Consider the following 24,942-nt stretch of genomic DNA (forward strand, 5'->3'; position numbering starts at 1 on the left):
GTGGTCTGATTTACTCATCTGCATTAGAAAAATCTGTTAGAATACCCTGAAGTTTAAATGTTTCTTGAGATGTTGAAGTATGTTTTACATTGCTATGGGGATAATAACAAATTATTATTTTTAAGAAAAGCATTCAACAAATCAACACATAAGACGATATCTGTTTTGAAAGCTCCTGAAAAATTTTATGTTCTTTGCAAAGAATTCTGGGCAAAAGGCAGCTGGGTTTTTATATTTACAAGATAGATGAAAATAGTTTTATAATCATCCAAGTGCAGAGAATGAGGAGATTCTAATTCAAGGGGCCAAAGTATTTGTTTTGATGTCTGTACGGTATTGACATAAAATAATTTTGGAAGCATTTCCACTTGTTTCAACCATCCAGTTAAATATGTACCAAGTAACTACCTACTAAGTTAACAGGTACTTGGCTATTGACAAGGGATACATGTCTTGGGAGCTTATAGTGGAATAGAGGAGACAGACTCATAAATGGTTAATTTTAGCACATCCTAAGAGCTATGATAGAAGTCTGTGTGGGGACTGAGAGGAAGGGCCCTTAGTCCAGAAGTGGGGTTGAGAGTTGGGGTCAGGGGAGGAAGGGAGGGTCAGGAAAGGCTCCAGAAGTGTTAGATATTAAGTGAGTCTTGAGTGAGTGTTGGGTATTAAGTGAGCATGAGATTTTGGTTGAGGAAGAGGAGAGAAGAACAGCAAGAGCTGTGGGAAACTATACTCAGTTTCGTGTTACTGAAGGTAATGAGGAAGATGAAGCTTGTGAGGGAGGCAGGACTTGGACATCTGTCATTCTAAGAAGATTGGACTCCATGCTAAAAGCAGTAGAGAGCCACTGAAGGATTTTTAAATAGTGTAGAGCAAGCTTGTCCAACCTGTGGCCCATGGGCTGCATGTGGCCCAGGACGGCTTTGAATGTGGCCCAACACAAATTGATAAACTCTCTTAAAACATTATGAGATTCTTTTGTGATTTTTTTTCTTTTTCTTTTCTTTTTTTTTTTTTTAGCTCATCAGCTGCCATTAGTGTTAGTGTATTTTATGTGTGGCCCAAGACAATTCTTCTTCCGCTGTGGCCCAGGGAAGCCAAAAGATTGAACAGCCCTGGTGTGGAGGAGTTCTTAGAAGAATTCCTGGCATTCCAGCATTCCATTGGCATGCTGATGGCAGTCTGGAGGATGGGTTTTAAGTGGGCAAGGCTGGATGGGTGATCATTTGCATCAGGTAAGAGATAAAGGCCTGTCTAGGATAGTGGAAATTAGAGATGGAGAAGAGAGGAGGGTTTCAGAACGAGGTGTTCAACAATTATGAGTCCAATCTGGAACTATTGAGTTGACTGATAGGACATTGCCTACATTCGATCCCTAAAAATTATTTAAATCTTTACTTACTAATTTATTTGTAAAAACTGTATTTTCTAAAAAAAAAAAAAAAAAAAAAAAACTTTGTGAAAACAGTATTGTTTCACATCTTTGCAAATTTCTTAACATCCGGTTTTACAAAAGACAGATTTTCATATTTGCTTCTGCATTTAATTTGTTGCAGTTGACCAGGTGTGGGGGTTTATGCCTGTAATCCTAGTGACTTGGGAGGCTGAGGTGGGAGGATCACTTGAAGCCAGGAGTTCCAGACAAGCCTAGGCAACACAGCCAGACCCCATCTCTACAAAACATGAAAAATAAAAAAAATTAGCCAGGCCTGGTGGGGCATGCCTGTAGTCCTAGCTACTGGGGAGACTGAGGTGGGAGGAGAGCTTGAGCCCAGGAGTTAGAGGTTACAATGAGCTATAATCATGCCATTGCACTCCAGCCTGAGTGACAGAGTGAAATCCTGTCTCTTAAAAAAGAAACGTGTCACAATATGTTATGTTGGTGAAAATATAAAGAAAATCTGGTCTCATACACACATGTAGTTGGAAAAGGAAGAAATAGCTTAATAGTCTTTTCAGGTAATTTGGATATTCTAATTTAATATTATACCAAAACAAGTGGTAGTTCCTTAAAGGAGAGATGCAAGATGGAACCTGAAACCATATCAATGAACTTTTTATCTTCTGATACATTAAAATCCATTGGCCACTCTCGCACTTTGAATGGCTCTTTCACCCATCTGTGATTTTATAATGTCTTGTATTGTTCATTTGGAAATTATTAGTTAATTGAGTTATGTAAATTTTCTAAATGTTGCCACATTTCATTATATAATATAAAAAATAATCACATTTGTTAATAGCACATCACCACTGGGCTCATCAAAAAAGTCTTCTAGAACTAGGAAGCTATCAAGCTCAAGGTGTCCAACAGAAGTTTCCCAAAATTGTAATTTTTATTTAAAAACTTGAATTTTATTATTGGCAACAAATACTGTTATTTTCCTTGACATGATAGGCTCACTTTGTTCATTAAAAAACCAAACCAAACCAAACCAAAAACTGACAAATACCTGAGTCTGAAACAGTTTGTCAGTCAAGTATAATTGGTGTTCCATGAAAAACAGAGGGCAGTTCAACTCACAGCTCAAACAGTATTTGATTAGAACAAATGGCAATAACATATTGTTCAAGCTAATAGACAAGTGCATTTCCTTGAGATAATTGTCATATTTCAGGATGCAGCACAAACTTCTATGCATATTTCCCATTTTGCCACATAAAATATTAAAATGATGTATACAAGAGTCAATTAATACTGTTACTGCTTCATCCAGGACTTTTTAGGTGAAACTGGCTTTATATTCTTTTTCTTTCTGGAAGTAGACAGTGGTGAAGAATACAATGATTACTAGTTCATTTTGTTGCCACTGCCTTGATTTGTTTTAAGGCACCATTAGTTATACCCATTGCTTTTGTACCATCATTTCAAATGTAAACACAATTGTTTCAGGATAAATGATGAGATTCGAAAAGTTATTGTACATTTTAAATGTTTCAGCATTCCTTGTGTTTGTTGTCATGAATTCAGATAAAACACCTTTGATGACTGGCTGGTGCTGGAAATGAATATAACCAAAATAGCAAGTCCAGACAGTCCGTAGATCTATCCATTTCTAAGGCAAAAGCGCAATTCTGCAGACAAAACCAGTTTGCAGTTAAGTCTTTAATTCAGTGAGCTACTGCGTTGTTGCAAAGTGGCAGTGCTGTGATTTCTTTTGTTGACTTTTCATCTAGAAAGCATTCAGCAAAATAAACTCTACCAGGCTTTATTGGTCTTTCAGCTATGATGTTCATTTCTTCAGCCAAAGCAGTACAATAACTTATCCTGTAAGATACTGGCTTTTTCATCTCAAGTTTGAAAAGCTGTTCCAAATTGTCTTTGGCTTTTCAAAAGTTCATTACATCTACACTTAAAAATCCAATTGTGGCTGGGCACGGTGGCTCACGCCTGTAATCTCAGCACTTTGGGAGGCTGAGGAGCGGGAGATCATGAGATCAGGAGATTGAGACCATCCTGGCTGACACGGTGAAAGCCCGTCTCTATTAAAGATACAAAAAATTAGCCGGGCATGGTGGCGGGCACCTGTAGTCCCAGCTACTCGGGAGGCTGAGGCAGGAGAATGGCGTGAACCCGGGAGGCGGAGCTTGCAGTGATCCGAGATCGCGCCACTGCAGTCCAGCCTGGGTGGACTGGAATCCAATTCCTTTTTTTTTTTTTTTTTGAGACAAGGTCTCGCTCTGTCATCCAGGCTGGAGTACAGTTGTATGATCATAGCCTACTGCAGCCTTGACTTCTTGGGCTCAAGTGATCCTCCCACTTCGGCCTCCCAAGTAGCTGGGACCACAGGCATGTGCCACCATGCCCAGCTAATTTTTTAACTTTTTATTTTATGTAGAGATGGGGTCTCGTTATATTGCCCAGGCTGGTCTTGAACTTCTGGGCTCAAGCAATACCTCCTGCCGTGGCCTCCCAAATTGCTGGGATTACAGGCGTGAGCCACTGCACCCAGCCCAGCCCTCAGTTCCTTTTTTGAAACTCTGGATTATTGGTCTCAAGATAGTGTTACAATGTTAATTGACACCATAAAACTAAAAAATGTTCTATTGCATAAGATACAATAAGGTAAATTATTAACATTTATAAAGCCTGGGGAAAGACAGCGTTCTCATATTTTTATTTCTTCTTTACAGTTTCTTCCAGTAGCTTTGGATTAGATTTCTCCCCTCTATGAGTTGTCACAGAACTCTCTGATGTATCATTTCATCTTTTTCAGTATCTTTAGTTGGAGACAGTACATCTGAGCCTGGAGGAAATGAATCCTCTAATCTCGTTTTTTAAAGCAAAGATGAGGCTCCAGAGTCAGTTAGAAGATTTTAATCTCTTCTTTGCTTTCGATGGAGCAGTATAACTGGACAAATTCTCAAGGCCCCATATTTCGTATACAGTTTTTGTGCATCAGAAATCTCTGAGTGTTTTTGAGGGTTCTGGCTCAAAGTCTCTCATAAGACTATAGTCAAGATGTTGGCCAGTGCTGCAGTCATCTGAAGGCCCGATGTGCGGCTGGAGACTCTACTTTCGAAGTAGCTCACTCACATGGCGGGCATATCGGTGCTGGCTGTTGGCCTCAGTTGACTTTTCCAGACAGTGTCCTCATAACATGGTGGCTGTCTCCCACCGCATGAGTGTTCAATCGTATTTGATTAGAACAATGGCAGCATCCTATCATTCGACTTAATAGAGCAAACTGAATTTGTATTTCAACATTTACATAAAGCAAAGTACATTGAAATTTTTTTGTAGCGATATTAACTTTCTGATGTGTATGGGAGGGCTTCTGCGCATTGGGGGTTGTGGTCTTGTCAGACAGTACTATTGCTTTGGCATTGCACAGAAAACTTCATTTTGAAACATTAGTCTTTTGTTGACCATCTTGGTCTAGATGAAGTTCTCCAGAGGCCATGAATTTGTGGCTTGAATTTTCATATCTCATGTAAAATGGGAAGATAATTAACTAAAACAGGAGGATAATTTTGTAAAAAATTACTTTCTATGGATTTATTTGAATGGGCATTTAAATCCTTTATTATACATAAAATATTAGTGGGTAGAAAACAAAATTCAAATAGATTTTATTGAGAAACTCTAACGTATTAGGGTTCTCCAGAAAAACAGAACCAATAGGGTACATATGAATATGTAGAAAGAGATTTATTATGAAGGATTGGCTCACACAATTATGGAGGTCAAGAAGTCCCACCATCTGCCATCCATAAGCTGAAGAACCAGAAGAGCTGGTGATGCAGTTCGAGGTCAAGCCTGAAGGCCTGAGAACCAGGTGAGCTGGTAGTGTAAGTCCTAGTCAGAGTCTGAAGGCCCAAGAACCAGGAGTGCTGATGTCTAAGGGTAGGAAAGGATGGATGTCCCAGCTCAAGAAGATAGCTTCAGCCTTTTTCTTCTATTCTGGCCCTCAGTGGATTGCAGGATGCCTGCCCACATTGGCGAAGGGGGATCTTCTTTACTGTGTCTACTGATTCAAATGCAAATATCTGCCAGAAACACTCTCACAGACATACCCCAAAATGATGTTTTACCAGCTGCCTGGGCATGCCTTAATCCAGTCAAATTGACACATCAAATTAACCATCACACTCAACATCTTATTTGGAGCATCTTTTAAATGACTTTGGTTTCCAAGGAATTGCAATTACTGAAGTCTTGTGTTTTCCACAGATACACCAAAGGATTTGTTTTCTTTTTTCTTTATTTATTTTTTAAAGTTATCAAAAAGTTAGAGGGAGAGGCAGCAAGAATTTTTAGGGAAATACACTTGTGAGAAACAAGGAAATACAGTCATGCATTGCTTAACGATGGAGCTACATTCTGAGAAATGTGTCGTTAAGTGATTTTGTCGTTGTTCGAACATTCTGGAATGTACTTGCACAAACCTAGATAGTCTAGCCTACTAGTCACCTAGGCTGTATGGTATAGTCTATTGCTCCTGGTCTATAAACCTGCACAGCATGTTACTGTACTGAACACTGTAGGCAACTGTAACACAGAGGTATTTGTCTAAACATATGGAAACATAGAAAAGAAACAGTAAAAATATGGTATTACAGTCTTACAGGACCGCCATTGTACATGGAGTTCACTGTTGACTTAAACATCATTTTGTGGGGTATGGCTGTATTTAGTTTGGACCTACCCCCACCAGGGTCTTATGCTACCTACTAATACTGAGTAACAATCCAAACTCATCGTGTCCCCCCCTTCGTCCTAAAACCCGAACATTCCGCTCTGTGATCCCTTGTGATCTGGAGCTGGTGGCCCTGTTCACCTGGTCATGGCTCCAAGCCATGGCCTGACTGGGGACCCTTTCATTGCTCCCCACCTCCAAAAGAGCCAGACCTGTGGGTTCTGCCCTAGCAATGCTGCCCAGCTCTGCCTTCTGTCCATTTACTTTCTCCTTTCCCACTGTATCTGCTCCAGTGCCCAGTCATTTCTCTCCTGGGCTACTGCAGTGGATCCTAATGGCCTCTGGGCTCCTCATCTTCTCTCAACTGCTTGCAGATTAATTTTGCCTACCTAAAATTCATGTTTTCTCAATGTTTATTAAATAAAATTCCAGTGTCTCAGCTGCTGGAGGTGTTCCACCCAAAGGCACCAAGTTATCTTTTATATTTAATGTCATCTCCTCTTGACAATCGTAAAAGGGGACTGTACACTCTAACTCTAATATGAACCCTCTCCTTAATTCTTTGCTCTTGTTCTTTCTGTAAATGATGTGGGCCCCAATCCCACCCTTCCTTTAGGACCTATCTTAAATGCCACCACCCCTGCAAAGATTTTCCTCCTGACCTCCTTTTTCCTCTACCAGACCTGTTGTTTCTCTTTTTAGGTGGCTCACTGAACTTTGTATCCCTCGTGTTATTTAATCATAATCGGTTTATTTAAACATAGCATGTGTGTACTTAACCTTATCATTCCCGCATTTTTTGCTAGTTGGACTCGAACAAATAGAGTTGTATAAATCCATTGGAAAAAAGTATTCAAGATAGGAAAGGTCAAAATTACTGTGTTAGTTTATCAGATACAAAGTAAAGCTATGCAGAATTTTAAAAATTACATCTACATATAATACAGCACCTACATGTTTGTGTATTTATTATTTTGCTAAGATGGCTTTGTTCTAGTATTAAAGGATACAGAAGTGTGGCATTACTTTTTATTCATGGCTGCACCTAAAACATTATTTCCGTCCCAGCAGATAATTTGAGAACATAAAAATGCTCCAACATCTCTTTCAGTTCGGGATGTTGCCTAAAAACGTCGACAAACGCTATGTTTGAGAAGGGAGGCTACGCTGGGGCGCCGGAGGAGACAGGCCCTTAAGAACCTTCCAGAGATGCCTTAACTGGGCTAACAGCTTGCCGCGCCGGGGCAGGCAGAGGGGTGCGGGGCGCGCTCCTTCCAGGACTTGCCAGTCCCCAAGAACCAGGCCGACCGGTTCCCTCCACTGACTCCCGCCTCCCTCTGCAGGCCCAGCCCTGCGCCGCGCGCCCTCTCCCCGAGCGCCCAGGCCCGGCGGGGGCCTAGAGGGCAGGGATGGCCCGGGCGAGGGACGGGGTCCCGGAGGCGGGAGGCGGGAGGCGGGAGGCGGGAGGCCGCGCGCTGTCGGGGTTTCCAGGTGAAGTACAGGCAAACAACTGGTCGGTCTGGGCGGAGCCGGGCGGGCGGGGCGAGGGCGGAGGGCGCATTGCCTCATCCTGTACATTTTACTGGAAATCGGACGCATCCGGAGGAGGGGCTGGGAGGCGGCCCGGGCACCGCCAATGGCCGGGCCGGGCGCCGGGGAGGTCGGCGAGCGCGGCGGCCGGTTAAATACCCTGGCAGGCCCGCGCCGCGCCCGTACCGGCCCGCGCCGTCCGCCCGCCGACAGCTCCCTGAGCCCGCCCAGGAGGCAGCCGCGCGCAGCGAGCCGGTGGCGCAGGTGTCGGGGTCCCCGAGCGCCCAGCCTGGGAGCATGATTGTGGACAAACTGCTGGACGACAGCCGCGGCGGAGAGGGGCTGCGGGACGCGGCGGGCGGCTGCGGCCTCATGACCAGCCCGCTCAACCTGAGCTACTTCTACGGCGCGTCGCCGCCCGCCGCCGCCCCGGGCGCCTGCGACGCCAGCTGCTCGGTCTCGGGCCCCTCGGCGCCCGGCTCGCCCGGCTCCGACTCCTCCGACTTCTCCTCTGCCTCGTCGGTGTCCTCCTGCGGCGCCGTGGAGTCCCGGTCGAGAGGCTGCGCCCGCGCCGAGCGCCAGCCAGGTACCCGTCGGCCCCGCACCGCTGCGTACTTGGGGCGCGCACGCCTAGGAGGTTGGGAGCGGGACTCCCCAGATGGAGGGTGGCCCCTGCGCCCTCCTTAGAGCCAGGACGTACGCACCTTAGCCATCAATTACCACTCCCCGCCTTGCCCGGGCCGGGCGCCTGCCTGACCTACACGCTCTTCGCCGGCCCGCGGAACCGGCGCCCTCCCGCGGGCCTCGGGGCTTCAGAAACCGCTCAGCCGAGCTCTGACTGCCGGGCGAGTGCCCAGGAGATCGCTCGCTCTCTAAGAGGCAGCTTTGTTGAGTCATAATTAATATACTATGGTGAGATTTGGGGTCTGATGTAGGTGTAATTTTCTTCTTGTGACTGTTTTAGTGAAAAGCTGTAGCAGAGGATAAGGGTTTGGGAATTGCGTTAAAGGTCATGACTTATTTCTCAGTTTTTATGGAATTTTTCAGTAAAAAGACTTCACCGTCAAAGAAAAGGAAACTGCTGTTACCAAGGTGAAGCCGGGCTGAAAACCAACTCAAGTTATGCCTTTAGTTTGGCGAGTTTCGGAAGTCTGCCTGGAATTTTTGCGGTCTTGTTTTTGTTGTGTGTGCCTTAAAAAAAATGGATAAGCCATATCTAGCAGAGAAAGACGTAATGTTATCTTTCATCGGCTGCGAATTGGTTTCCTTTCTTAGTGAACCGAGTTGCATAATTTGGGGGAAAACAGGATGCCCCTGTGGGTAGGCTAGAAAAACGCCTCGATAATTGAACGTTGAGAGTAATTAGCATGATTTTAAAGAACGTCTCTTTCCGGTGTTTCCCACTCTTAGCCACTCCTGTTTTGGTTGTGATTTATTTTAAAAAGTGATTTCTCATTTTCATTTTAAGTCATTTAAAATCATGCGAAAAGCGATTTAGACCACTGTGTAGCAGATCCAGAAAGAATGTGTGTTTAGGACCTTTTCTTTCCCATTTGGCCTTCATCTGGCTGAAACTGTTTTGCTGGTCCCTTGGTTTACCACACAGCCACAGGGGATTTCTGAAACTGCATTTTTTTCTCTCTGTGACGTTGGATTATTAACTGCTGTCATTCCAGAAAAATGCTGTGTTAGATTCTGGCAATTCTGGTATCTTGAAATCCCTAAACTTAAAAATAAAGCCAACTAATGTTTCACTTACCCTATCGTTGAACTGTTTATCTCATGTATTTATGATAGATACATATGTTCAAATTACGCGTTGTTTCTTGCCCCATTTTATTTTTGTACACTTGATGGAGCGGCTGAATTATTCATTTCCTGACTTTGTGAATTTGTGTTCAACACACATACTAAGAGGTTGTGACATAATAGTGATCAGAAGTGGAGTACTGTACTTGTATACCAAATGCTAAAGTGTATTTCAAAGTTTAAAAGTGAAACAAGCATATTTCCTTTTTACTTAGAAGACCTGTGTAAGTAATTCCAAAAACAGTCAATGAGGGGAAATCCTGTGTGCATATATAGAAATGTGTTTAAGCTCAGTAAATTTAAGCAGCTTTTTTGGCACAGTTGAATTGAAGGAAATAATAAGACATAAGTCTAAGACATTGTTAATTGTCAGGTTTTGGTACATTGAGATCTTTGAAAGAAGTTGTTTTGTGCCTTCTTAGGTAAGCGGAATTGATAGACTTTAAAATTTCTATGTGAACATAAAACCATTGGTTTAAAAAGCTAAAAGTGCATCATTTATCACTTGCTCCCCAAAGTTTTTCCATAAGTCAAGAATAATTATAGAACTATGAGAGTCAGGATGGCAAAATCTGTGATCCATTCTCATGGGTGGTTAGGGCTGAGAAAAAAATGTGATCCACTCTCATGGGTGGTTAGAGCTGAGAGATAGAGAGGCTTAATTTGGGTTTACCTATTGGCTCTGAGGATCCTTGACCAAATTTTTATGAACTTTAATTTCTTAGGGTACCCAGTAGGGAAAGGTATCAGGCAACTTAGGACCCTTGAGCAGAGCTCGGGACTCACAAGGCCATTGATTGACCAGAGCAAGTTGGAAAAGTTTTGCAATCTGCTGCTTGGGGACTTTATACATTAGGCAACAGCTATACTTTTGGGATTATTAACGTTTATGTCTGTGAAGATATTTAACCAGGAATATGTTTTGTTTTCTTCTGAACAGTTGAGCCCCATATGGGGGTTGGCAGGCAGCAGAGAGGCCCCTTTCAAGGTGTTCGGGTAAAGAACTCGGTGAAGGAACTCCTGTTGCACATCCGAAGTCATAAACAGAAGGCTTCTGGCCAAGCTGTGGATGATTTTAAGGTGACATCTATTTTTCTGTTTCGAGTATAGAGTTGGGGAGAGGGGTTAGTCTGTCAGGGTTATTATGATGACCTAGGTCCAGTCATCAAGTAAGTCACTTGAAATTTTTCATAGATGACAAAGTCCATAGGACAGAGACCATATTTGTCTGGTCTGTTGTATCCTACTTAGGCCAGTGCCAGACACCTGGTAGGTGGGCAAGAGAAACTTAAAGAATGAATAAATGAAGACAAGTTCAGAGACTCAACCGAAATGGAACATTTTAACTAGAAAGGGAAAAATCAAATGGTCTTATTAATTTCATCTTGACCTGCATTGAGCTAAGGTGAAAGTGAAAATGAGGAAGTTGCAAGATAGAATAAAAATTGACATAGAAAATAAATATTGATAGAAAAACCATATCAGAGATTTATGGTAAGCTATAAAGGGTGGTAGAGATAAGCCTACTTATTGATGTATATTAAGAGGAAGTCATTTGGTATACACTAAATTGGAAACTTTTTTCTTTATAGCCACAAGGTGTGAACATAGAACAGTTCAGAGGTAAGAGTTACTTGTATTTGTAATTTTTTCGGGGCTTTGGAGTAAATAATAGAGTGTAATTATGGGTAACATTTATAAAATAAAATGATGACAGAGGCTGTATTCCTTTGGGTACAGAATTGAAGAACACAGTATCATACAGTGGGAAAAGGAAAGGGTCTGATTCGTTGTCTGATGGACCAGCTTGCAAAAGGCCAGCTCTGTTGCACTCCCAATTTTTGGTAAGTATCTCACCATTTTCCTCTGACTATCCTTTGGAAATTATTCCTGGGATAATTTTAGAAGGAAGTGAGTGTGCAAGTTGCATTTTCCTTCTTTCCAGACACCACCTCAAACACCAACGCCTGGGGAGAGCATGGAAGATGTTCATCTCAATGAACCCAAACAGGACAGCAGTGCTGATCTGCTTCAGAACATTATCAACATTAAGAATGAATGCAGCCCCGTTTCCCTGAACACAGTTCAAGTTAGCTGGATGAACCCTGTGGTGGTCCCTCAGAGCTCCCCTGCAGAGCAGTGTCAGGACTTCCATGGAGGGCAGGTCTTTTCTCCACCTCAGAAATGCCAACCATTCCAAGTCAGGGGTTCCCAACAAATGATAGACCAGGCTTCCCTGTACCAGTATTCTCCACAGAACCAGCACGTAAAGCAGCAGCCACACTACACCCACAAACCAACTCTGGAATACAGTCCTTTTCCCATACCTCCCCAGTCCCCTGCTTACGAACCAAACCTCTTTGATGGTCAAGAATCACAGTTTTGCCCAAACCAAAGCTTAGTTTCCCTTCTTGATGATCACAGGGAATCTGAGAATATTGCTAATCCCATGCAGACTTCCTCCAGTGTTCAGCAGCAAAATGATGCTCACTTGCACAGCTTCAGCATGATGCCCAACAGCGCCTGTGAGGCCATGGCGGGGCACGAGATGGCCTCTGACTCTTCAAACACTTCACTGCCATTCTCAAACATGGGAAATCCAATGAACACCACACAGTTAGGGAAATCACTTTTTCAGTGGCAAGTGGAGCAGGAAGAAAGCAAATTGGCAAATATTTCCCAAGACCAGTTTCTTTCAAAGGATGCAGATGGTGACACGTGAGTATCCTTTTATCTCATGTTCTTAAGTAAGCCACACTTGTTGGACTAGTGAGCATATAATTTTTCTAGGATATAATTTTTCTAGGGTTTACCAAGGTATACCTTAGTTAGTGGTTGGCTAACCAAGATGACTAGTGTAGATAGAAACCGCCACTCAGTGATAGCTAGTATGTCAAGAAAGGGTTTTCCTTCAAAAAATTTTTTTGGCTGAACAAATAATCTGTTCTAAATTGATAAAAATATCTGTATCTTCTTGATTAATTGAGTTTGGAAGACCAGCGTAGACTATGTCTGTAGAACAGAAACAATTAGATCATGATTAGGGATAAACTGTGAGTTGGTTTGTAGATTGATGTTAATCTGTCCTGATGCCTTTGTGGCCTTGGGCAAATTATTTAACCTCCTTATGTCTCAGTTCCTTGACGTGTAAAATGATAATACCTCTTGTATATGGGTTTTATGAGTATTAAAAATAATAGATTTAAGGTGATCAGCATGGTGATTGACATTCTTCTTTTTCTTATTTCTGATAGCCTAACCCATCCTGTTCCAACTGGGGTGTATTATCAGTGTAGCAGAAAAGACAAATTATGCTTTGTAATGTTTCATTTGAGTGTACCAATATATAAAAAGGGGGCTAAAGGAAGATTTTTTTTTTTTTTCAAAAGAACAACTTAGTGAAATCAGAAGTAATTCACCCGCTTTCCTTTCCATGTTCCCCAGGTTCCTTCATATTGCTGTTGCCCAAGGGAGAAGGGCACTTTCCTATGTTCTTGCAAGAAAGATGAATGCACTTCACATGCTGGATATTAAAGAGCACAATGGACAGGTGAGGACCTTGACAGAGTCTGAAATGGCAAAGAGGGGGTCATGGTGAAGTGAATGATGACCAGCCTTATGTGTAGATCATCTTAGAGCTCAAGATCAAGAGAGTTTAGTTAATATTAACTTTGAGATGTTGACTTTTTGCTGCCATCAACCTTGAAGTTATTAACGTTAACTTTGTAGCTGTTTGACCAAACACAGAGAGTAATAAAGCCACACCCTAGGCTTACTTTAGTTTCCTTGTCTCACAGTATCTGATTGCTTATTCAAAGGATTTATTTTCTCTATGTGGGTTTTTCCCTCAGTCATAGTTTAGTTTCATATTCCTTGTTATGATAACATTGTATGTTTAAAATATCTTTTTTCCTCTGGATATCCACAGAGTGCCTTTCAGGTGGCAGTGGCTGCCAATCAGCATCTCATTGTGCAGGATCTGGTGAACATTGGGGCACAGGTGAACACCACAGACTGCTGGGGAAGAACACCTCTGCATGTCTGTGCTGAGAAGGGCCACTCCCAGGTGCTTCAGGTAAGAGGCAGCAAACCAGGTTTCCATCATTGCAAGGCCAGAGAGATAGAGTTGGATATTAGAAGTTGGATATAGGTTGCCTGTTGCAATAATCTATTTTGAGTTAACTTATTCATTTCTTGGGGATTCTAATAGGTATATGCGCAGCTTGTGTTGCTAACGATGTCTGTTTTTAAAATCTGCAGGCGATTCAGAAGGGAGCAGTGGGAAGTAATCAGTTTGTGGATCTTGAGGCAACTAACTATGATGGTAAGCAACTGAAACTTTATTAGATTCAGAGCCACTTAGAGAGGGGGACCCATAAGGTCTAAGGGTGCTAAGTATCATACTAAGAAGGAAGGTAATTAAAGCTAAAATATTCTGTAGGTAAAATTAGACCCAAAAAGAGACTATATTCAGATTACCTTACTAGTTCTTGTGGAGCCCATTTGTAGTTTAAGTTAGAGGCCATCTTCAACATTTGTCATTATAGAAGGACCAAAGACCTGATGGGATGCTCGACCACTGCTTGATTATACTTTTCTTCTAGGCCTGACTCCCCTTCACTGTGCAGTCATAGCCCACAATGCTGTGGTCCATGAACTCCAGAGAAATCAACAGCCTCATTCACCTGAAGTTCAGGAGCTTTTACTGAAGAATAAGAGTCTGGTTGATACCATTAAGTGCCTAATTCAAATGGGAGCAGCGGTGGAAGCGAAGGTAAATTCACAGAAAAGGTTTAAGATGGGGTAGGGAAGAAACTGGTTATAGCAAAAGACCTTACTTCCAAGTACAGATTCAAACTTCCTTCTTTTTTTTTTGAAATTAATGGTGTGAGTAGCAATGTATGGGTGGTTAAGAAGCCTAGATTTTTTTTTTTTTTTTTTTGAGACGGAGTCTCACTGTGTCACCCAGGCTGGAATGCAGTGGTGCGATCTCGGCTCACTGCAACCTCCGACTCCCTGGTTCAAGCGATTCTCCTGCCTCAGCCTCCCGAGTAGCTGGGACTACAGGCGCCCACCACCACACCCAGCTAATTTTTTGTATTTTTAGTAGAAACGGGGTTTCACTGTGTTAGCCAGGATGGTCTCGATCTCCTGACCTCGTGATCTGCCCGCCTCGGCCTCCCAAAGTGCTGGGATTACAGGCGTGAGCCACCACGCCCGGCCAAGAAGCCCAGATTTTAACAGATCATTTCATGTATTTTCTTGATTTGCTTTAAATCCATGAATTATTATCCAAAAGGTCATTTAGGTATAAAATAAATAGTCTTGAAAGGTAAAGAAAATGCTTGAAATTGATATTGTCATTTTGGCTTCCATTTTCATACACTGAGAATAAAGGTAGTGCTTTTTGTAAGGGTTTCTTCATTGTTGTAGGATGTGGAATTCATCTTCTGGTTTTTAAGCTGGAAAATAGTTTATTCTTTTAAAATTTTGGTTTTATTCACTGAGTATACGGGGGAAAAATGCCTAAGTCATAAACCGTTTGGACCCTTGAGGCTTACTGACTAGTAAAAGAGGTGAGAGATATAGCTAAATATAACTCTACAGGGAGGCTACCAAGTCTAGAAATGCAGGTGAATACATAATAAATGGTTTACTGATATGTTATGACATAGGATTTAAAAATATTTATTTTTCTACATTTTATGGCCACTCTGTATGAAAAGGTACATTGTGACAAGAGGCATATAGGCAAATTAATAGGATATGTAAGTGGAATGAAAGATTCCATTTAGCTTGGGATTAAGCAAGGCATTGTGGAGAAGGGAGCATTCAAAGTGAGTCTCTGAAGCTGAATCAGACATTCAAGAGACTGGGTGAGAAGTGTATTCTGAGGCATGGTATCTGGATTTTCTTTTTTTTCTTCTTCCCTCTTGCCTTTGACAAGGATCGCAAAAGTGGCCGCACAGCCCTGCATTTGGCAGCTGAAGAAGCAAATCTGGAACTCATTCGCCTCTTTTTGGAGCTGCCCAGTTGCCTGTCTTTTGTGAATGCAAAGGTACTTTTAGAAAGCTTTAATAACCACACCAGAGTTGGAATGGCCTTCTGTAGACCCTCTCAAAGTTTTTGAGCTCCTTTCATGAAATTTCCCCCTTCCTGATGTCTGGTAATTCATTTTTTTGTCTTCAGGCTTACAATGGCAACACTGCCCTCCATGTTGCTGCCAGCCTGCAGTATCGGTTGACACAATTAGATGCCGTCCGCCTGTTGATGAGGAAGGGAGCAGACCCAAGTACTCGGAACTTGGAGAACGAACAGCCAGTGCATTTGGTTCCCGATGGCCCTGTGGGAGAACAGGTGAGAGGCACAGGAGGGAGAGGAAGTACTTTTTGGCACTCCAGTCTGAAACATAAAGGGAGATGAGGCTGTGCAGGGCGAAGGCCAGCTGTTGCTCTTCAGGTGGTCTCTATCAGTGTCTGTGTCTCACGGTAGCCGTCATAGCGTTGTGGAGTTACTCTTCCTTTGGAAACAGAGCAAATTAAGAAATTTGAGGGTTTATCCATAGACTCAAAATGTTTAGAGGTCAGGTAGTATTCTGTGACACACACTTAGGGTTAGAGTAAGTCAGACTGGTTTAAGGTTCGGAAAGAGAAGGTACCAAGGTTCCTGCAGATACCAAGGAAAGAGAATCTTAGTCTTGTAAGGTATGAGCCTTCAAATATTGTGGATATTAATTGAGTTGTTATATGTGGAGTGCTCACAATAGTCCCAGCTACAGAGTAAGAGCTCAGTGAACATCAATAGTTAGAATTATTTCTGTCTGCGAAGTGATACTGAACAAAAAATGGAAAAATTACTTATGTAATTTCAAACCTAGAAATATTTTGTACTTTAAACAGAATTAATGCTTTACTCATCAAATATGGTTATATATTATCATTGAGGATTGAATAGTTTCATGAGTAAACTTTTTAGATAACAAGAACTTATTCTTTCAAGAACTTAAAATGTTTTTGATGGAACTCTTTTCCTGGGAGGAATGAGGGGGATTGTGGCTGTGGGTAGGTCATTACATACTTTACTAATCACAAAATAAAATATGTGGAATGCAGTTTAGCTTTTTCTTTGATTCTGAGCTGTCATTATGACCATGACGTTATAGTAGCCCCTATTTATAGAGCTCTTTGTAATTTAGAAAGAATCTTTCCATAGTTTGTAAAAAGTTTTCATGTATATCATTTAATAGTTAGAAGAACTTTGCAAGTTTCAAGTTTCAACTGAGAAAATTGATATACAGAGAGGTTCCAAGGACCAGAACCATCATTAACTTGTAAAAGGCAGAGTCCTAAGCCCAGTATTTGCTTCTACTTCACTGTTTGTGGTGTGCAGTCATATAACTATGCTCTCAGGGATTATTGAGGTCTTAAGCCATTTAACTCTTCATTAAATGTTCTCAGATCATCTCCTTTTTGCTTTGGTATTTTGTGTGTGTTGGGCAGGTAGAGGCTCTTTTCCCTGGCTTTTATCATCATTCTATGGTCCTGTGTTTCCTTGTAGCAGCTATCAGTTGTATCCCCTACCCCAGTCTCCTTTCTTCTAAATTGTTGCTTCTAATCTGCTAGAGGCTGAGAGATAGAAAATAAAATTTGTCAGACTGGGATATAAAATGAATCACTCTGAATGAGCCGGGATCTTTTCTGTGATCCATGAAGTTACATGTAGATGCTTTAATACTTGGATATCATGACAGCGGTTTTGACTTGAATGGTGTTAAGGATTTACTTGTGTGTGTATCATAAAATGTGGGTTTTGTGTTCCGGTTAGTTGAGGCTGACTTTAAGATAAGTGAGATATTATAATATGCCTTAATTACTGCCTTATATTAAATGTTCTCACAAATAGCAAGAGTAAAGATTAGGAAAAGAATATAGGTGTTAAGTTTATGGAGATTTTCAACTTCAGATAATTTTTAATGGAGATGTTTTACTTTCTTGAACCCAAAGATTATTATAAGAGATCTGAAATAAGCTTTAAAAGGAGTTTAGTATTTTTAAAAGTCACCTCAAAATCTTGAGAAGTGTTGTGTGTATTTCTTCGTATACTTACAAATTAATAGGAGTAGTGTCGATTGTATAAGAAAGGAATGAAACTCAGAAAGAAATACACCACATTGGCCACAAGAAATAAACCTCACAAATTTTATGTGTTTCTCTTCCAGATCCGACGTATCCTGAAGGGAAAGTCCATTCAGCAGAGAGCTCCACCGTATTAGCTCCATTAGCTTGGAGCCTGGCTAGCAACACTCACTGTCAGTTAGGCAGTCCTGATGTATCTGTACATAGACCATTTGCCTTATATTGGCAAATGTAAGTTGTTTCTATGAAACAAACATATTTAGTTCACTATTATATAGTGGGTTATATTAAAAGAAAAGAAGACAAATATCTAATTTCTCTTGGCAGATTTGCATATTTCCTACCCAGGTATCTGGGATCTAGACATCTGAATTTGATCTCAATGGTAACATTGCCTCCAATTAACAGTAGCTTTTGAATAGGAAAGGACTTTAATTTGTGGCACAAAACATTATTAATATAGCTATTGACAGTTTCAAAGCAGGTAAATTGTAAATGTTTCTTTAAGAAAAATGAAAGCATGTGAAAGGAAAAGGTAAATACAGCATTGAGGCTTCATTTGGCCTTATGCAGTCCCTGGGAGTTACTGGCATTGGACAGGCTTCAGTCATTGGACTAGATGAAAGGTGTCCATGGTTAGAATTTGATCTTTGCAAACTGTATATGTTATTTTTGTCCTTAAAAATATTGTACATACTTGGTCATTAACATGGTCGTCATATTTGAAATGTATAAGTCAATAAAATAGAAAAGAACAAGTGAATTGTTGCTATTTAAAAAATTTTTTACAATTCTAAGGAGTTTTTATTGTGTAATCACTAAGTCTTTGTAGATAAAGCAGATGGGGAGTTACGGAGTTGTTCCTTTACTGGCTGAAAGATATATTTGAATTGTAAAGATGCTTTTTCTCATGCATTGAAATTAGACATTATTTGTAGGGAATTGCATGCTTTTTTCTTTTTTTCTCCGGAGACAGGGTCTTGCTCTGGCACCCAGGCTGGAGTGCAGTGGCGTGATCTTGGCTCACTTCAGCTTTGACCTGGGCTCAAGTGATCCTCCTGCCTGAGCCTTCTGAGTAGCTGGGACTACAGGTGTGCACCCCTCGCCTGGCTAATTTTTTATTTTTTGTAGAGGCAGGATCTTGCCACCTTGCCCAGTCTGGTCTTGAACTCCTGAGCTCATGCCATCTGCCTGCCTTAGCCTCCCAAAATGCTGGGATTACAGGAGTGAGCCACCATGCCCGGCTGGCAATTGCATGGAAGAGAACACCTCTTGATGGCTTACCCTCTAGAATTTCTAATTTATGTGTTCTGTTGAAATTTTTGTTTTTTTACCTTTATAGAAACAACAAAAAGTCAATATTGAAACATGTCTTCCTGTTTTCTATTGTCAAATGATGATAATGTGCCATGATATTTTCTATATATCATTCAGAAAAAGTTTTATTTTTTAATAACGTTCTATTAACATTATTTTGCTTGCCGCTGGCGTGCCTGAGGAATGCATTTGGCTTTGATTACACACTACGTTTTTCTAATAAATTTGACTCATTAAAAACCTTTTTTTTTTAAAAAAAAGAAATCTCATTAGTGACTAACTTATCTTTGCAGCTGAATACTTAAATTCTTTTTAAAAAGATACCCTTTGGATTGATCACATTGTTTGACCCAGTATGTCTTGTAGACATGTTAGTTATAATCACCTTGTATCTGTAAATATGGTGTGATATGAACCAGTCCATTCACATTGGAAAAACTGATGGTTTTAAATAAACTAATTCACTAATATTATTTGTCTTACATGCATTTTCTTTTCCTAGTGCCTTATTTCCCTAGATAGAAAAAGTACTGTTGACGATTTTAAATACCTTTGAGTTAGTTAATTTATGTTAATTTGGGTTTTTTGGAGAACATGTTTCCTGAAAGTATACAAGATTTAACATCAAAATCTATTTGCTAAGTTTACTAGGAGAAGTGTGTTAGTTAGGTTTTGAAATTATCATGGAAGTTTAATAGATGCTGTCGATCATTCACATGTTTAGATGCTATAAAAAAAAAAAAGCTAAGTGGGAGCAGTGAATCATAGGAATAACAGTTTGGAGATTACCAGGATCATCCTTAGAGAGATGTAAACCTGGGAAAGGTTCTTCCCTTTGCCAGCAAGCCATTTTGACATGTGTGAGAACAAACACATCAATATCTGTCAGTATGTCATTACAAGTACTGCACATATATTCTATTTCTTACAGCTGTTTTGAGAATCTGGTGAAAGCTATGAATCCTTTCCCTGGAAAATGCAAATATATGTGTACACACAAATGCTGTGTACAATATTTGGGGCTTCACAACCTTCAGAAGACCATGACTCACAAGAATCCACTTTAGTTTCATTTCTGCACATAAATATTTTTCTTCTTTCATATAACAAAATCTTGGGTAATTTGCTTTGCAAATGCAACCTGTTAACCAGAACAGCAGAAATGATGTACTCCCACTGAACATAGCTCTACAGTGAGCTTTACCCAAGTGAGCTTCTATGTTCTCTCTTAATCCCAAATTCTCTCATAGTTGAACCAGTATCTAGCAAGTATGTTTGTGTGTGTGTGTGTGTGTGTGTGTGTGTGTGCGCGCGCATGCAAAGATGTAAATAATTTGAGGCTAAGACATATAAGACATTTCTTAGCCTTAAGATGTTTACGTGAGAGACATGGCATGTACTTTATTAGGTAAACTATGTTAAATAGCATTAAAAAAGGAAGAAGTTAGAGATTCAGAAGGGACATTTCTTTCTGACTGGGGAGGATTCAAGATAGAGCATTTGAACTGTATCTTCTGAATAGTTGATTTGGATGTTCATATAAAGGGAGGAGAGGCAGATGAAAGAAACAAACAGCATGAACCAAGGCATAGGCGTCTGTGGGAATAGCAGGTGGTTTTAATATAGTTAGACTCTGGAGTGGCCAATAAGGTTCATCTTGTGTTCCACCTCTGACTGGTAATATTCTCAAGTATCAAGTTGAGAAAGATCCTCAGGCTCGTAGAGGCTTGTCAGGAGAGTTTGCTGTGATTGATGCGTAATATCTGCCACAGGAATATGGGAAATGGCTCTTGATTGAATACATCTTAAAGCCTCACAGAAGCCAAGACTGTGTGCTCGTTGCTGCAACTTAAGTGCCTAGCACAGTGCCTGGCACATGGAAATAGTTCATAAAATATTGGTTGAGTGAACGAATGTATGCCAATCCTGGTTAGAGTCACTGGTTTTGTTGGGGGAGGTGATGTTTTGAGCCAGAGTTATACTATTAATTACTAATGAATTATTGACTATCATGGTTCTGAATTTCTGCCACGATTTCACAGTGACTTGGATGATATGTTAATGAAAATGGGCATGGGCATAGTTGGACTCATTAAAGAAAAAAATCAGGCAGTCTGTCTTTGCAAAGGACTGTTAGTGCTGTAGTTTGATATTGACTAAGGAATCCCTACAAGAGTCAGAGACCAAATCTTCCAGCTCAATTTGTTAGTCAAATCAGTAACATTTAATATCCTTTCTATATTTTTACTTAATTAGGACAGGAAAATTTCCTCAAATGTCTCTGACTTTTTAACAAATGTCAACTTAAACATACTGCCACTAACTTCCATTTTCTGATAACCTCAGTTCTGTATTGAATATGACCTCAGAGAGAAATCAGCTTCAGTCACTGGCTAAGTTTGTGATGTTTCTCTGAGATCAGGCCTGGGTACAAGGTTTGAGATTACTTGTAACCATGCTATTAGGTTTTGGCTGTACCTGCTGGTGCCCTGGATTAATCTGTGAGAGAAGGGGAGACACTGCCGTATTAGTCGTCAGAGGCCCTGCACCTAGCACAGTATCTGACACATTGTAGACATTCAATAAATAGTTCCTAAGTTGAATTTAATTTCAAGCCTTTGTAAAAATTTTTTTTTTCTTGGCATATTTTATTCTTCAGTGTATAAATATTTTTATTTTCTACATACGGTTTATGACTTAATCCAGTACTTTTATGCTTCAAGCCTTTGGAGTCTGCAGACCCAGAAACATTGCATGGGTGGCACATTTCTAGGAGGAGTAAGATTGGTTGTTTTTGTTTGTGTGTGTGTTTTTTTTGAGACGGAGTCTCGCTGTGTCGCCCAGGCTGGAGTCAGTGGCAAGATCTTGGCGCACTGCGGCCTCCACCTCCCAGGTTCAAGCAATTCTTGTACCTCAGCCTCCTGAGTAGCTGAAATTACAGGCACGCACCAGCACACCTGGCTAATGTTTTTGTATTTTTAATAGAGATGGGGTTTCACCATGTTGGCCAGGCTGGTCTCGAACTCCTGATCTCAACCGATCTGCCCACCTCAGCCTCCCAAAGTGCTGGGATTACAGGCATGAGCCATCATGCCCAGCTGATTGTAGATTCCTCTCAAAATGTGTCTTGCTTTCTTCTTTGTACTCCTTGTCCTCTGGCCTGTCGTCCCTGCTCTCTCCATCACACCATTCCCCTTGCCTGTCAGCTCAAGAGGATTTGGGGATGAGATAGTGCAGCTGCTGAGTGCCCTAGGTTCAAGGTTTCAGTGTTTGGTCAACATTAGTATCTTATGTGAAGCTTGTTAAACATGCAAATACCTAGGCCCCACCCCAGGCTTCCTGAATCAGAATCTCCAGGGTTTTCAGGGCTTCTGGCGGGTTATATGTGGTGATTCTAGTGCAGTTTTAGTCTATATTAATTAGGAAATGCAGACTTTGGAGAGTAGCTGTGGTTGGGGAGTAGCCATATGGTGGTAACAGAATGGGTTTCTGGAATGCGTATGGGGATGAAGTAGCAACTGATGAAGATGTGCAGTGTGCCAGGCACGTTGGATCCTATGGTATAGAAACTAGCTTTGAAGATAGAATCATAAGTCACCTTTTTTTTTTTTTCCTGCTTTCAGAAATCACTTTTCTAAGGTGATTCTGGTGTTTGTTTCTCAAGTATATTAGTTTCCTAGGACTGTCTAACAAATAACCACAAACTTGGTGGCTTAACTCGGAGAAATTCATTTTGTCACAGTTCTGGAGGCCAGAATTCTGAAACCAAGGTGTTGGCAGAACCATGTGCCCTCCAAAGGCTCTAGGTGGAATTCATGCCTTCTAGTCCAGCTTCTAGTGACTCCAGGTGTTCCTTGCCTTGTGGCAATATAACTCCAGTGTCTGCTCCATCTCCACATGATCTTCTCTTCTCCCTGTGCCTCCTCTCTGCATATCTCTTACAAGGACTCTTACCACTGAATTTAGGGGCCACCTGAGTAATCCAGGATGACCTCATCTCAATTTAATTAATTTATTTATTTTTGAGGGGGAGTGCAATGGTGCCATCTTGGCTCACTACAACCTCCACCTCCTGGATTCAAGTGATTCTCCTTCCTCAGCCTCCCGAGTAGGTGGGATTACAGGCATGCACCACCACACCTGGCTAATTTTGTATTTTTAATAGGGACGGGGTTTCACCATGTTGGTCAGGCTGGTCTCAAACCCCTGGCCTCAGATTATCCGCCCACCTCGGCATCCCAAAGTGCTGGAATTACAGGTGTAAGCCACGGCACCCGACCTTTTTTTTTTTGAGACGGAGTCTCACTCTGTCACCCAGGCTGGAGTGCAGTGGCATGATCTCAGTTCACTGCAACCTCTGCCTCCCAGGTTCAAGCAATCCTCCTGCCTCAGCCTCCCAAGTTGCTGGGATTACAAGCGTGCTCCACCATGTCCAGCTAATTTTTGTATTTTTAGTAAAGACGAGGTTTCATCATTTTGGCCATGACGGTCTCGAGCTCCTGACCTCAAGTGATCTGTCCGCCTCGGCCTCCCAAAGTGCTGGGATTATAGGCGTGAGCCACCACGCCCGGCCTCAATATTCTAAATTGTACAAAGACTCTTTTTCCAAATGAGGTCACATTCACAGGTTCTGAGGATTAGGATGTGGACATATCTTTTGGGCGGCCTTAACTTAAAACTTACTACACCAGGAAAGAGGATTTATAATAATTTCTATTATCATTATTTCTCTTAAAAAATGAGTAAGATTAATATTTCCTTTTTAAAAAAATTATTTTATCATGGTAAGAACATTCTATTTTCTTACGAAATTGTAAAGTGTACAATAATAGGGACAATGTTGTACAATAGATCTCTAGAACTCATGAATATTTCTTTCTGAGCAATCCTATAGCCTGTCTTCAGAATCTATGAGTACCTTTTACATATTATTATTGATCTAATGTATGGTAAAATATCTCCATTTCATTATAATACTAAACATTGACCAGGCAACTCATTTACCATTGATAAACTTTAACAGAAACAAAAATATTTATTGAGCTGTAACTCAAAAATTATGATAATGATTAAAAGAGCTTTAAGTATCTTAAACTTCCAACAAAGCTTTTATAATTATCCCTTGTTGTTTTCTCCCTGGTGCACATGTGAATGAATCGGCTGCTCTTCACCTTGGATCACACTACCTAGAGCTGCCTGTGTGAGAAGCAACATGATCCCAAATCAAATTAAAATCCTATGCTTTACAGCCTCTGATCTTGTAATGATAACAGTAGAGTAGTTAGTCACTGAAAACTGCAAATGTTTAAAAGTCAAGGGTCAAATCCAGTTTCATACAACTGATTCCACTTTGCTAAAACTCAATTGAAATAGACTGTTTTAAGTCTAGATATTATCTTTTAAGTGATAGGATTCTGGCTTTTGCTCCAGAAATAAAGATTTCAGCAGCTCTGGGAACTTGGTAGCTGGATCCAGCATGTGTTTACCTGCTGGATCAGCATAGTTCCTGCAGGCTTGACAATCGGGACAAATTTCAGATTGTGAAACAACATTAGATTCCTTAGCTTAATTGATCTGGGGTTTAAGTTTCAAATTACTATTTATTTTTATCAATTCATGGTATCTTAATTCACATGGCCTGCTCTCCCTATTTTCAGCCAAACATCTCTCAGGTATGACTTTAATTTCAAGTGATCGCGTAAGACTGTAGGGTACTTCCTGATTGGCCTTCGTGGAAGCCCCAGGTGTCAACTGCTCTGGAGGTGAACTGCTATTTTCTTCCAGCACTCGAGGGTTAGTTTTGGTGTTTGCCTCAGTGGGAGTGTGTCCAGTGAGAGTCTGCTTTTCTGAATTGGTGCCAGAGGTGGTTTTTTTTTTACATTAGATATCATTTTTCTTTTGTCTTTAAAAAAGATATCCTTTTCTTTTTGCTTCCAAGAAGTATTCCTTCCAGAATACTTTAAAATTTTCAAAAAGTTCTCCTTTTTAGGCTCTCACAGATATGGAAGAAT

The 24,942-nt window shown here is 41.0% G+C and overlaps 2 protein-coding genes across 32 annotated transcripts in view; both read left to right on the forward strand.

Annotated features, from left to right (window-relative positions):
- Positions 1-10,924, forward strand: part of NXPE3 (neurexophilin and PC-esterase domain family member 3) — a 72,605-nt gene extending 61,681 nt beyond the window's left edge. For all 30 annotated transcript variants that reach the window (XM_054480315.2, XM_054480313.2, XM_063661571.1 and 27 more), the window contains one exon: positions 1,021-10,924. The gene's annotated coding sequence lies outside the window, so the exon portion shown is untranslated. The remainder of the gene's footprint in view (positions 1-1,020) is intronic.
- Positions 7,767-19,401, forward strand: NFKBIZ (NFKB inhibitor zeta). Of its 2 annotated transcripts, XM_054480304.2 has the most exons (12): positions 7,767-8,256; positions 10,420-10,559; positions 11,072-11,102; positions 11,220-11,323; positions 11,425-12,197; positions 12,924-13,029; positions 13,408-13,554; positions 13,740-13,803; positions 14,084-14,253; positions 15,427-15,537; positions 15,669-15,836; positions 17,698-19,401. In XM_054480304.2, the coding sequence occupies exons 1-12, from the start codon at positions 7,968-7,970 to the stop codon at positions 17,749-17,751; spliced, it is 2,157 nt and encodes a 718-aa protein (XP_054336279.1). In that variant the 5' UTR covers positions 7,767-7,967; the 3' UTR covers positions 17,752-19,401. The 2 variants fall into 2 exon arrangements, with proteins under 2 accessions (XP_054336279.1, XP_063517626.1); XM_063661556.1 differs by having other exon boundaries at positions 7,859-8,256; positions 15,669-19,401.
- Positions 19,402-24,942: the final 5,541 nt, after the last annotated feature.

This window comes from Pongo pygmaeus, chromosome 2 (genome assembly GCF_028885625.2).
Source record: "Pongo pygmaeus isolate AG05252 chromosome 2, NHGRI_mPonPyg2-v2.0_pri, whole genome shotgun sequence".
NCBI classification, from domain to species: Eukaryota; Metazoa; Chordata; class Mammalia; order Primates; family Hominidae; genus Pongo; species Pongo pygmaeus.